Source organism: Manis pentadactyla, chromosome 19, assembly GCF_030020395.1.
Source record: "Manis pentadactyla isolate mManPen7 chromosome 19, mManPen7.hap1, whole genome shotgun sequence".
Classification (NCBI taxonomy): Eukaryota; Metazoa; Chordata; class Mammalia; order Pholidota; family Manidae; genus Manis; species Manis pentadactyla.
In genome coordinates this window covers 12,459,533-12,473,656 of record NC_080037.1, presented here as the reverse complement: position 1 = coordinate 12,473,656, position 14,124 = coordinate 12,459,533, and the positions used below count along the sequence as shown (strand labels likewise).

The following is a 14,124-nucleotide window of genomic DNA, read 5'->3' as shown; positions in this document are numbered from 1 at the left end:
TTCAGAAATATTTCCTTATTTTCCACAGTAATCGTGCTTTAAAAAAATACCAGGTATTTCTTAATATGTGTATGACCACAGATTTGTTGTATCATTTGGGATACTATGATTTATGTCTAAAGACTTCTAAATTTCATATTTGAGTTTGCTTAGATTTTGCATTTTTAAACATTTTAATAGTAAACTAAAAATAATCTGGAAAGAGCCTACTCTGTAAATTATAGAATAGAAAACCATATTTGACCACACTTAGCCCAATTTACAGACACCCAGTCTGGTACATGTGATGCCCGTGGTGTGCATGAGGCAGATGTACGGTCACGCCATCACGCTTAGAGTGCTGCCCAGAGAGAACGTCAGATGGCCGGGGGCTCTGATTGTTTAGAGCTGCTCAGCTAGTTCGCCTTAAGCCGTTGGTCTTGGCATGTGGGGGATGCTGGGCAGGGCCTAAGGTACCAGCTCCCCGGCTAGTCACCTCCAGAGTTTCAAAGGATTTCCTGCTTCATCTGCCATCGTTAGACAGGCACGTCAGTAATGTCACTCTACTCACAGTGACTGGGTGAATGCACGCGGTTCAGCACTCAAAGAGAAAATGCCTGCCAGGGGGTGGTCTGTAAATATGATTGACCTTCCCACAACTCAAACATGTTCCACCCTCTAAGATGCACACAAGAGAACACTTCCACGTCAACACAGCCAAGGGCTTCAAGTGGCCTCTGCCCAGTTTCATTAATTTATCATCTACCCAACAACGCCTAGCACCAAATTTTGCACTCCTTTCTTTCAAAACTAAACAAAACACATTAAAGCACTAGAAGAAAATGCAGAGAAATAATGTAGGTGAGTTGCTTTTTGAAACTGTTTTCATTTTCTTTCTATTGTTGCTGTAGAATGTATTTTATTTTTCATGGCGCTGACAATATTTACTTGTGCAATAGTATGCTTAGCATATTGTTGGTCGTACACACAGAATCAAAATGGCTGTTTTTTGCTGCTCTTTTGCTTCCAAAATTAAATGGCAAGAATTCTCTTCCTATTTCTTACTGAGGCTCTTTTGTGATAGACTGACACTAAGTCTGGGACACTCTCTTCAAGTCTCCTCATAGGACCCTGGGCTGGGTAGGTGTCACATTACCTTGCGGAGGATGACAAATTGAATCTTTTGCAAACTTGACCTTTGACAATGGCAAAACTCAGCATTGTTCCAGTAAGATCAGTGATGTATTCATATATATACATAAACATGTATATATGAATATAAATATGTGTGTATTCAATCCTTTTTTGTATTGGCCAAAAATCTTTTAAAAATTTGATCTGCTATCTTGTTTTTGATAGATGGCTGATAATTCATTACATTTATTATGACTACTGATTTATCTAGAATTATTTATAATATTATATTTAGTGTTTCCATTAATCAAGCTTTTTCTTTCATCTCTTTCTCTCTTCTTTTCTGCCTTCTGTTGGATTCCTTTTTGTCTTCTACTGGTTTTGAAGCTGTACATTCTAATTCCATTATTTTTTAGTTACCACTAAATTGTTAACATGTGTACTTAAGAACCTATTTTATCCAACCTATTCTAAAATAACACTCAGAGGTCAACTCCTCATATATTTGTTATTATTATCTAACACTTCATACTATTTTGTTATGTCTGCTTCCTGCCGAAATAGTGTTTTGAAAGTCACTGCTTATCAAGATTTATCACTCTGCTTACTGATTTATCTACATTTCCTTTGTTTCTTACATGTCACTCTTACCTCTGGGTTCAGTTTCCTTCCTGTTGGCGTGCAATCCTATTCGTCTTTCAGTGAAGATGCAGGAATGGTTAACTCGTAGTTTTTAACAGGTCTGAAGATGCCATTATTTAACTCTCTTTCAGTAATCGTTTAGCTGGGTATTGAATTCTTTTTGGCAATAATCAATCGTCTTCTTGTCTCCACTGTTGCTGAGTTGAGTCAGTCATGATCTAGTTGTTACTCCTTTGTGAGCAATCTGCCCTGTCTATAGTAAACTTGAAGATTTTCTGTAATTTCCATCATCGAGACTTGAATTAATTTTTATTTACCCAAGTATTCTTCAGATTTCTCATACTTGAAGATTTGTGTCTTTATTCAAGTAGGGAAATGTGGAAAATTCATAACCATTACCTCTTCAAATGCTCTTTCTATTCACTTCTCCTGAAACTCCCATAAACATATCTGAACTTTCTTATCTATTGTTTATATCTCATAACTTTTCTTTTGTGTTAAAAAAATATATATCTCTTTATGCTGTGTTATGAGAGAGTTCCTTACTGTTTAATCTACATCCAACCTACCCTATGTCGACTACGCATTTCACTTCTAGAATCGAATCAACCTGTTCCTTTTGGATGTGATAATGTTTTTCTTCCTTTATCTCTTTGAACATATAAAACAGATTCATTTTAAAGTTTTGCATTCTATTATTCCTAATTCGTGGCTGAGGATTCTCCTACTTTTTCATCCTCTGAACTTTCCTCACGAGGGCTGGTTTCTCCACATGACTTGTAAGTTTTTGCAATGGGCATGTCCTCATTATGGGGTGTTCTGAGTGGGGATCCAGTGTGCCCTGGTTTGTTGGAGGATCCCTGCAGGGTGGTTTTGTGTTTGCATCTGACAGAGTTCTGTGCCTTACCCTTCCTTTAGGTCATTCAGCTTCTCTTCAGAGCTGGGACTGTATTAAGGACTAAGAATCTGGGCCACATACCAGTGTATGGCGCTGGCCCAAGGTTCCAATATTTCTCAAGTGACTGTTTCTACCTGTGTTGCCAGGAGGTGACAGATTACTGCCACTTTTGTAAGCCAGTGGGTAGTTTTTCTAGTCCATATAGTAAAATACTTCTTACTATTTTATAGACAAAATAGTACTTCATTGTCTTAGTTTTATACAGGAAGCTTCATTTCAGCTCCCCACACATGTGGGATCTGTGATTTGGACTCTTTCCTCTCTGTACCAGTATTAAAAAATTAGCCCCAAGGCCTACGTCTAGTTTACAAACTCTCAGGAAGTATTTCAACTTCGGTTCACCCTTATGAATATGAGTTTTCTCTCTTTTTCTGACACTTAAACTGACATTCTTTCTTTCTCTCTCTCTGTCTCTGTCTTTCTTACTTCCTTAGTGCAACCTGATTCAATGTTTTGTTTGACTTTATCCAGTATTTCTGTGTGTTTGGAACAGGATGAAGTCTTCCACATCAACTCAGTTGGCCATATTTGTTGATATAATCTTAAATTGTATTCAGTAGTAATTAAGACATATATACTATTAAAATAAGTATTCAATAATATCTAGCTTTTATTAAGCACTTACTATTTGCTAAGAATTGTTCTAATTCCGTTACCTGTCTTTATTTATTGAATCCTCAATTTTATAAGGTTGGTGCTATATTCAAACATATACTTAAGGTGTGTTATTCTTATGTTATAGGTAGGGAAACCAAGGCACAGGGATATATGGTAAAAGGATATTGAACCTAGGAACTCTGGTTCTAAAGCTTATCAGTTTATTGAGATATAATTTAAATAGAATACAATTACTCAGTAGTAACTGTAGGATTTGATCTATCTTGACCAATGTATACAACTGGGTAACTGCTACTACAACCACAATAGCTATTAGAACATTCCATCACCCCCAAATTTCCCTGTTATGCCTTTGGAGTAAACTCTTCCCTTTACCCTCTCACCCCTAGCACATACTGATTTTTTTCTACTACTATAATTTTGCCTTTTGTAAAATTTCACATAAATGGAGTCATTTAATATATAGTGTCTGGCTTCTTTCACTTAGCATAGTGCTTTTGAGGAGAATGTACAGTGTCACATATATGACTGTCCATTACATCTCACCACTGAGTGGTGTTCCATTGAACAGATAGAGCACATTTTGTGTATCCATCACCAGTTGATGGACATTTGGGTGGTGTCCAGTTTGGGGCTCTTACAAATAAAGCTGCTGTGAATTGACATAAAAATCTTTAGATGTATATATGTTTTCATTTTTCTTGGATAAATATCTAGACCCAGATATGTATTTGGTCTTTTTCACCATTTCTAGCACAGAGCTTCTAAAACCCTTGGAAGTAGTGAGAAAGACAAAGGTGTGTTGTTCTGTTAATGAGGTGGCCTTTGGACCCGCCTGAGGATGGGGTTAGAGGGTTGGGTGATCGCCAGTGATTTATGAAATGAAGCCTCTGTAAAAACCCAAAAGGATAGGGCTTGGGGAACCTCCAAGTAGGCTAACATATGGAGACCGGGTAAGAGTGTTGTGCTCAGAGAGGCCATGGAAGCTCTGTACCCCTTCCCCATACCGTGATCTCTTCCATCGAGCCATTCCTCAGTTACATCCTTTTATAATAATGAGTAATCTAGTGAGTGAATGGGTTTTCTGAATTCTGTAAGCCACTCTAGCCAATTAGCCAAACCCAAGGAAGGGGTCCTGGGAACCTCTGATTTATAGAACTTCTGATTTATGGCCAGTAGGTTAGAAGCGCAGGTAACAATCTGGGCTTGCTATTGGCATCTGAAGTGTGGGGAAGGGGACAGCCCTGTGGGTTTGCACCCTTGACTTGTGGGACCTAGTGCTATCTCTGGGTAGATAGTGTCAGAATTGGGTTGAATTGGGGAACACCTGGCAGTTTGAAAATTGCTCCTTGGCAGGGGAAACTCCCCCTATGTTGGAATTGGATCTCTGAACCCACAAAAGCATGGAAATTCATGATTAGACGGCAAGCATATGCTTAACTTTTGAGAAACTGCAGAACTGTTTTCCAAAGTGGTTGTACCATATTGTATTTTCACTAACAACGTAAGAGGGTTCTGGTTGCTTCACTTACTCCTCAACATTTAGGTTGTTACTGTTTTTAATTTTAGCCTTCTAGTGAGTGTGTTACGAAATCTTATTGTGGTTTCAGTGTGCATTTCCCTAATGACTAATGACATTGAGCATCTTTTCCTAAGTTTGCTTGGCATCTGTAACTCTTCTTTGCTAAAATCTGCATTCAAATCCTTTGCCCCTATTTTAATTGAGTTGTTTGTCTTTTACCTATTGAATTGATATTTACCTATTCTGAAAATAAATCCTTTACCGGTTATATATTTGGAAAATATTTTCTCCTGTCTGTTCAAAGTCTGTACGCTTAATCACTATCATATTGTGTCTCAATATTTATTGAAATCATTGAGAAACTTGCACAGGGCAATGACCTCTTCCTACTAGCATTTGTTGGTTTTGCAATTAATAAAGGGTAAAGGAACCCTGTGGAAATTTTTGTTTGAAGACCGGAAATGCATATTGTCACAACTAATTGAATCTTTTCCATATTGGTGCAGAACTGAACATTCGTCCTCTCTTGAATTTAAAGAATTGTTGAAATCATAGCCATAATTATGTCTGAACTCTCTGTCTTTACCATCCATTGAAAATAACTAGACATCTCTCAGCTATATAAACACTGCCCTGGGTGACTTGCCCTAAGGTGTCCTGTTTTTGATTAAGTAGTTATTTTGTTTCCTTATGGAAAAAGACAGTTTCCAGCAGTTAGAACTAGAGAAGAGTGGATCTCCCAAAAGGACCATTCCCAAAAGAATAATCCATTTCACTGATGGAGACATCATGGAAGAATACAGCACAGAGGAGGAGGAAGAGGAAGAAAAAGAGGAACAGAATTCCACGCTTGAGCCTGTAAGCTTAGAATATCAATATTAGTGAACTTGGGGTTGAGTGAAAGTGAAATTAAGAGATAAGGTTCATAGAAATTATAGTTTTAAGTTAAACTTGTTCTCCTTGGTTTGCTTTCTAAATCCATCTATAGTCAACTTATAATTTTGATAAATCTTAGTTTTCTCATCTATGAGAGAGAAAATGGAACATATTACAAAGCATTTTGAAGACTCTACATGAAAGACTCTGTAGTCACCACTCCTATTATTAATTTCTCTAACTTGATTTTTTTTCAGTCTAAACTTTCATGGGGACCCTACCTATGGTTTTGGGTAGAGCGAATAGCAAGAACATCATTTTCTAGTAAGTACTGTTAAGGTTATTTTTTCTGTCCTAAATACAGACTTTCAGACTCCGAGAGTAAGGTGGGACTCCCAATAGTTTAAACCACTCCACAGTGTCCTGAAGAAGTGGCGATCTGGTCACTTGTAGATCCATGCTTGAACATCCCCAAAGGCTTAGAACTTCACCCTTCCATCTTTTTCCAACTCTGAGTAAATTCTATCTTATATTATGCCTTTTTAAAGGTATTCCCATTGATCCTAATGTCTTTCTTAAGGCCCTACAAAGCCAGTCCAGATTCCTCTTTCACAGGACAGAGTGTCAAATATTTGAAGACAATAGTCAGTCCTCCGGGGCTGACTCTTCACCTGAATAAACTTCCAAGTTTTTTTTAACTATTATTATATGACACAGTTCCAAGCTCCCTTGACATAATCACCTGCTATGAACAAGAACTTTATTGACGCCTCCCAGGGGCATAGTGAATGGCCAAAATGGCTATTTGTAACAGAAAGAATACTAAATCTCATTTTGCTTGACTTCCACCAGTTTTCTTTACACTCACAATTGACGACATCTAATTCCTCATTTCCTTCTAACTTACATATGCTCGTGTATATGATAGGGAGGGAAAACAACTTTAAAAATCTGAGAAAATATAAAATATAGCTCTTTGGAATTGATCTTTATTCATTCATTAAATAAACATTAACGGAGTGCCAATACGTGCTCGGCACTGTGCTGGACCCTGAGACACAAAGACAAATGAAAGCCTCCACCTTCAAAAGACTCAGTATTCAATGGATAACATAGGCCAGTAGACATGCCTGTAATCACAGTTTGTTGTCATAATTGCCAAGGTAGAAGGAACATAGGGACTCTTGACTGGGACACACAGGAATGCTGGCATATGGCTTAACAGTGCTATGAAAGTATGTCTGGCTGAGGCCAGTTTGGGCACCGTGAAAGTGATGGGGTCGGGTCTTTCAGTTACAGTAAAAAGCAATGATAGGGATGATTTAGTCAGATGGTATGGGACTTAAAGGAATAAGCACATTTGCCTCAGGGTGGAGGCTGAGTGACTTGGAAATTACTTTGGGAATCCAGGTGAAATACCAATCACCTCAACCATCATACATTGGCAGAAGAAAGGCTGTCTTCTGGAGAGCTGTGTGCTTTAGTTGGGACAAGATTGAAGAGCTGACATGCTCTGGAGGGAAGGTTGGTTCTGGAGGGAACCTAGGAGATTAGGTCAGGTGAAAGGGGCAAAACTCAACCCAGCTTCAAAGGGCGTATGTGGGAGAACATGGACTGTAGTGATTTCCATGTTAGGCTTTGACTTAGGGTGGCAGGGACAGGACGCACAGGGAGTCCAGCGGCCTTTAGGGCTCCGAACAGAGCTGTAGCGTCAAAGTGTTTCTGCTTGGGGCTTCCAGATTGTACTGGAGGCATAAATATGCTAGTGGTCAGCACCCTGGTCTCTACACAGAGACTCTGGGTTGAGCTGGAACCCAGATAACAGCGGTAGGTAATTTTTTTTTAATTTAAAGTTCTAGTAGGTTACAAATAGGAAAACTTCCCAATATTTATTCTAATATTTCAAAAACTACTCTTCTATACATGTACTAGGCACTGTGGCAAGCAAACCAATTAAAGTGCTAGAGTGTTTTTGGAAAGATAAAACACATTTTTAAAAAATAGAGCATCATTCTGATGCACGCTAAGAGCAATACTCCAAGAAATGAATGAGTCATGGGAGCCAGAAAGCCCTGTCGTAGGAGGGCTCAGACATCCAGTAATTTTAAGGGAAAACATTTCTAGGAGCTACCTTCAGGAAACCACTCATTATTCATGTTAAACCTCTGTTGCTGATTCTAACAGTCACAGCACTGAGCCTACAGGTCACCTTGCTACTGCGACTGAAAGCAGGCAAGGAAGGCCTTAAACTGCCGCTAGGAAGAAGTTTGTCTTGGTGCTTGAAGGAATTTTTGGCATGAGTCTTGGTAACACTGGATTGCATATTTGGTATAATTTGAAATATACTCACAGCTGAAGATCAGCTGATAGGCCCAGGAATAGGCAGCATCTCTTCTGATTGCTCAGAACCAGTCATATACTTGTTATTAGTGTTTTGGAAGTCTCTCCTGATATATTCATCTGGAAAGGGTGGATGAGATGTAATCACACATGAAGATAGAAGATTTAACAAACACCCTTTGAGTCCTAGAATTTTGGGTGAGTCCAGAGTGGGTGAAATCTTTTGTCAGCCTTGAAGTGTAGTAATAGATCCCTGGCAGGCAAGTTTACACTCGGCACTCCCGCTGACTCTCCGCTCTAGTTGTTAATTCACCATAGCAGAGTGCTGGTTCTTTCTTTCAGCCTGCGAATTCCTTGGCGGGAGATTTGCCGTCTTCTTTGGTCTCAATCAACCCAAATATCAGTATATGTTAAACGAGTATTATAGAACACAAAATAAGGTACGTGATCTCCTGATGGGGACACCGAGAGCCCCGAGATGGGAAGGCGGGCTGCTTTCGCTTCAGGCCCACAGAGAGGAGTGTTTCCGCACCTAGTCATCACGTGCTGCAATTTTGCTGAGCTCCCGTGGTCAGCGTGACTTGGTTTTCTAATGCCCTTTACCCCGTGACACTTCATATTTGCCTCTCTTGTGTGAAGTCAGAATGTCATGAGATGAGCCAGAGCAGCCTGAGGTTGCTTAAATAAAGGAGAAGCTCCTTAACAAAGATATCTCTATAAGGGGGGGTGGGGGTTGTTCAGAGGTAATGGGTTTACAGTTGAACTTTTCCTTATTTCTCTCCAAACCAGGAAAATAACAAGGAGAGTAAAGGGAATGGATTAAAGGCCCGGCCAGCCAAAGCTGCTAATGAAAAGTGTCCGCTGGAGGCTGGAGGCCGACAGTACGGAACCAGACAAGACTCTGCAGAGGGTGGTCCCCAGGGGAGCGCCTCATCCAGGGAGGGTCTGGAAGCAGGGCTGTAGTTTCCCTGGATCTCTGATCCTGGGCCGTTGATTCCCATGGCGGCAGCACCACTGAGCCAGATCTGATTTTACTCTCCTCGAGATTTATTCTCCAGCATCCAGAAATTGCAAGCAGTAATGAGAATGTGGATTCTCTCTCAATATACATTTTTCTCTATAAGGCCCACCCAACCCAACTCCACATCAGCAACGCAAGTCCTGTTAGTCAGTGGTGATCTGTTAGTATTGACATTTACACAGGAGTATAAATATCATAAGGAACTCTAAGCTCTATAAGAAATATTTGGAAAAATGGATAATTTTATTTATGGAAATCATAGTGAGATAGCACAAGTTGTTTTCAGCCAAAGGCAGCTGTGATACAATATAAAAACACAGGACTTTGCAGTAATAAGACCTAAGGTCAAGTCTATTCTACCATGTATAGTTGTATGATTCTGGGTGTCCAGATTTCTGAGCCCCACTCTCTTTCTTTGTAAAATAGAGGTGGCACTTATTTGTTCCTTAAGGGTTACTGTTAAACAAAATACTTTTAAAATTGAATATTCTTTGCTAATGCTTAAGTAATGACTTATATTGAAGGTCTCCCAAAATACATGCCTTCTGGAATCCCCGTCATTCATACAGTTTAACCTAAATTGACTCTGGACTTGGCCATGTGACTTGCTTTGGCCAATGAAACAGTAGCTAATGTTATGCAAGTGGAAACTTGATAAGCACTTGCCCATGGGCGCTTATCCTCTCATAAAGCTCCATGTTGTGAAGAATCTTGAGCTAGACTTCTGAAAGATGAGAGACCACATGGAGAGAGATCCTCAAGGATGAAAGCCCATCTTATACATGCCAGCCCAGCCAAGCTTCCCACCAAATGCAACTGCATAAGTGACCTTCTGCTACCTACATTGGACAGAAGAACCATGCAGCTGAGCCCAGCCAACCCAGGGAATCATGAGAAACAATAAATCATTGTTGCTTTAAGGTTTTGAGTGGTTTGTTATGCAGTCATATGTAACTGGAACAATAGTTCTTAGAGAAGGGAAAGGCGGAAATCATAGGATATGAAATCAAGAACAGAAGTAGCCCTGGAGGGTAAGGTGAGGTCAGGTGAATATATGAAGATAAGATAGTTTACGTTGCACAACTCCAAAATCTCAGTGGCTTAAAATAGCAAACATTTCTTTCTTTCTCATGAATCAGTGAAATATCTGTACATGCAAAGCTAAAAAATTACTGCTAAAAAAATTAAAGACCTAAATAAATGGAAAGACATCCCAAACTCATGGATTGGAAGACAATACTACTAAGATGACTGTACTACCCCAAAGATCAACATTTCTAGTGCAATATTTATTAAAATTTCAACTGTGTTTCTTGTAGAGAAAATACCACCTTGAAATTTCATGTGGAACTTCAGTGAATCATGAGTAAGCCAAATCAATTTTGAAAAAGAACAAATAGGGAAGTCTCATGTTTCCTGATTTCAAACCTTAGTACTAAGCTAGTTATCAAAATAGTGTGATACTGTCATAAAGACAGACACATAGATCAATGAAATAGAATCCAGAAATAAACCTTCCTATGTATGGTTACTTGATTTTTGACAAGGGTGCCAAGATCATTCAATGGGGGCAAGTAAATCGTACTGGGGAAACTGGATATCCACATGCAAAAAATGAATGATCTTACACCTTATGCAAAAATTAACTCAAAATGCATCAAAGACCTAAATGTAGATGATAAAGCTATAAATCTCTTAGAAGAAAAGATAGGGGAAAAGTTTCATGACACTGTGTTAAGCAATGATTATTTGGATATGGCCCTAAATGCACAGGTAAGAAAAGAAAAAATAGATACTTTGAACTTTATCAAAACTAAAAATTTTGGCACATCAAGATACACTATCAAAAGAATAAAAAAACAACCCACAGAATGAGATAAAATATTTGCAAATCATATGCTAATAAGAGATTAATATCCAGAATATGTAAAGAACTCCTAAAACAAAACAAAACAATTCAAAAATGGGCTGAGGACTTGAATTGATACTTCTCCAAAGAATGTATGCAAATGGCCAATAAACATATGAAAAGAAGCTCAATATCACTAATCATCAGGGAAATGCAAATCAAACACCCAGTGAGGCACCACCTCACACTTAATAAGATGGTATTATCAAGCAAACAAAACAAACAGAAAATAACATGTGTCAGTGATGATGTGGGAAAATTGGAGCCATTATGCATTGCTGGTAGGACTATGTAATGGCGCAACCACTGTGGACAAGTCTGGTGTTTCCTTAAAAAGATAAGCAGGATTACCATATGATCCAGCAATTCTACTCTTAAGTATATACTCAAGTGAATAGGCAGCAAGGACTAAAATAGGTATCAGTATTATTCACAATAGCCTAATGGTGGAAACAACACAAATGTCCATAAACCAATGTGTGGATAAACAAAATATTATATAAACACACAGTGGAATATTACCAGCCATGAAAAGGAATGAAGTCCTGGCACATGCTACAGCATAGATAAGCCTTGAAACATTATGTTAAGTCAAATAAGTCAGATACAAAAGAACAAATATGGTATGATTCCACTAATATGAGGTGCCTAGAAGAGTCAAATTCATAAAGATGAGAAATAGAGTAGAGGTTACCAGGGATTTGAGGAGGGAGGAATGGGGTGATTATTTAATGGGTACAGAGTTTCTGTTTGGGGGGATGAAAAATTCTGGAGCTAGATAATGGTGATTGTTGCACGACATTGTGAATGTACTTAACACTCAATTGCGAAATGGTCTTAAAAAAGGGCAGATTTTATGTCATGTACACTTTACCAGAATGAAAAAAAGTTATTTTTAAAACTATGCAGAGGAAAAAAAGAGATCTAACACATTAAAAACTTTCCATTCATGATTTTTATTCCATAAGCTTTTACCCAGGTTTTATAGATTTTACTTGGCCAGAATTTTTAAATAAAATTAAAATTTATTGTAAAAAAATTCCTCTAGAAGCAACAAAAATTGTGACTACCTTTAAAATTTATTGTAAAAAAATTCCTCTAGAAGCAACAAAAATTGTGACTACCTTTACAATTATTTTAAAAATCAAAATAGCAGTTTAAAATATCCTAACAGGAGAGATATTTTGCCAAATTAAGCCCCCAATTTTATTTTGGTGCAAGTTATATCAAGCTTTCAATAAGCACTTTTTTCCAGTGATATCAACTCCTATACATAAGTTTAAAATATTATAAGAAAAAATTAAGTAAAAGGCACAAGAAGTTATTTCACAAATAAACATAAATGGTTGATTTTGTGTGTGTGTGTGTGTGTGTGTGTGTGTGTGTGTGTGTGTGATGCTCAAACACATTCGTTAGTAGGGTCATATCGATCAAGAACACAATGAAAAACTATTTTGCTGTCTGTCACACATCATCCCAGGCAGGGCAGTTGTGAAGATTAGCAAGGATACAAGAGAGAGTTGAGAGAACTCAGAACCCACCTACTGGGATGAAACATTTGCTCTTATTTCACGGTTCTGAAAATATCTGGAGCCTGAGTGTAATCTTGGATAGGACTCTTTTTCTGGTAGGATGAGGGTTGGTGCACAAAAGGGGCTTTCTGATGACAGTGCACAGGTGGGCATGGTTCAGGGACTTGAGGGGGATTTCAGGGGAGGCTCTCAGGACTGCGTGTCTCAGGAAAAGGGTGTGGAATCCAAACAGTCATAAAGAAGGTGTTAAGAAATCAAAATAGATCCTCGAGAATCAAAGGGATAATTATCTAGCTCTTACTTGAACTTCGGCTTCTCTGCCTACAGGAGTGTCCCTCTACAGTCATCTTATTGTTTGGGTCAGTTGCGGCTTCCTCTGCAACTGATGCAATCAGTTTTTGTCACGAGAGAAGGATCTATCGATACGAGAGAAGGTGTCCTGAGAGAAGATGGTGTCAGCCTCCTGTGCTCCTTGAGGGCAAGAAGGGTCCCCCTTCTTTTGGAAATCACACTCCTGAGACGATTACGAGAAGGGGGAGATTCCGTTGGCTCTCACTCATTTTCAATTCTGATCAATTAATTTTCCTCTGTGAATTTGCATACAATTCTCTGAAAAAAGAAAACAATAAGACCAAACAGCCTGTCGCCAGCTGCCACTTCCACTGACCAAATGACATTAAACGGATCAACACAATGTGAGCCTGCAGACGGAATCAAATAATTCGGAGCACCTGAAGCAAGATATGACCCTCCCCCTGAGCCCCACCAATCAGACTCTTCCGATTCCCCAAAGCGGATGGGGAACTGAGGCGGCGGCTGTGCTGCAGGGAACACTAATGGAAAATGGAGCAGCCCACGCCTGGGCAGCTGCACACAGGGCACGACCCCAGTGCCATTCACCCAAAACTCTTGACCCAAAAAAAAAAAAAAAAGGATTTGACATGTGCCCTGGTCACTGACAGCATGCTGCCCCAAGATCCCCCCTCCCTGGGGCACATGCTTAGTGGTCCTTCACTGAAAATATTCTCCTTAAATTTTTTTTACAATTAGAGACATACGGGTACCCACCAACAGTGACTACCAGGGCCATATTTTCACAAGTTGCCTTCCTCCAAACAGAGCACAGACACGCTCTGAGTTTGACATTGTAGTCTTAATAAATCCTGCACCACGGTGGCTATCTGGGATTCACCAGGACTCCAAGACCTCCTGCACTGCAGGTGTCCAGGCCCCAGCCTCTGGGCTGGCCCCGCGAGGACTCCTCACGGTTCTGCAGCCCCATCACACCACCTCCTCTACCAGAGTCATTCCCGAGTGACTTCCTTCCACTTCTTCCACTTTTGAAGAGTAAACATGTTGGCCCCCAACCCCATCTCTGAAAAATCTAATCCCTGAAGAACTTCTTTGGTCCGCCATTCAAAGTACTAATATATTTGTTACTTGAATTGATTTATGTATTTAAATAATGACAATGTGGCTGGCAGGGAAACCAGAAATAAGTCCAGGAAAAAGTCAGAGTATTCATGATTCACCATTTGCTAGAGAATGTTTAGTTATAACTTATTGCTAACTTATTGTGACTAATTATTTGGC

The 14,124-nt window shown here is 39.2% G+C and overlaps 1 protein-coding gene across 2 annotated transcripts; it reads left to right on the top strand.

Moving 5' to 3' along the window:
* The first annotated feature begins 726 nt into the window (after positions 1-726).
* FAM177B (family with sequence similarity 177 member B) lies at positions 727-10,300 on the top strand. 2 transcript variants are annotated; one of them, XM_036922162.2, is made up of 5 exons: positions 727-840; positions 5,360-5,711; positions 5,987-6,053; positions 8,412-8,509; positions 8,859-10,300. In XM_036922162.2, exons 2-5 carry the CDS (start codon positions 5,544-5,546, stop codon positions 9,030-9,032), a joined length of 507 nt encoding a protein of 168 aa, XP_036778057.2. In that variant the 5' UTR covers positions 727-840; positions 5,360-5,543; the 3' UTR covers positions 9,033-10,300. The 2 variants fall into 2 exon arrangements, 1 of the variants encoding a protein (XP_036778057.2); XR_008994946.1 differs by lacking the exon at positions 5,360-5,711 and having other exon boundaries at positions 728-840; positions 8,859-10,299.
* Positions 10,301-14,124: the final 3,824 nt, after the last annotated feature.

Bases quoted from the DNA above. Each gene is read 5' to 3' on its own strand.
- FAM177B (XM_036922162.2), top strand. From the start codon at position 5,544: ATGGAAAAAGACAGTTTCCAGCAGTTAGAACTAGAGAAGAGTGGATCT. The intron at 5,712-5,986 runs GTAAGCTTAGAA...ATTTTTTTTCAG, and splicing joins AGAATTCCACGCTTGAGCCT to TCTAAACTTTCATGGGGACC. The intron at 6,054-8,411 runs GTAAGTACTGTT...TCTTTCTTTCAG, and splicing joins AGCAAGAACATCATTTTCTA to CCTGCGAATTCCTTGGCGGG.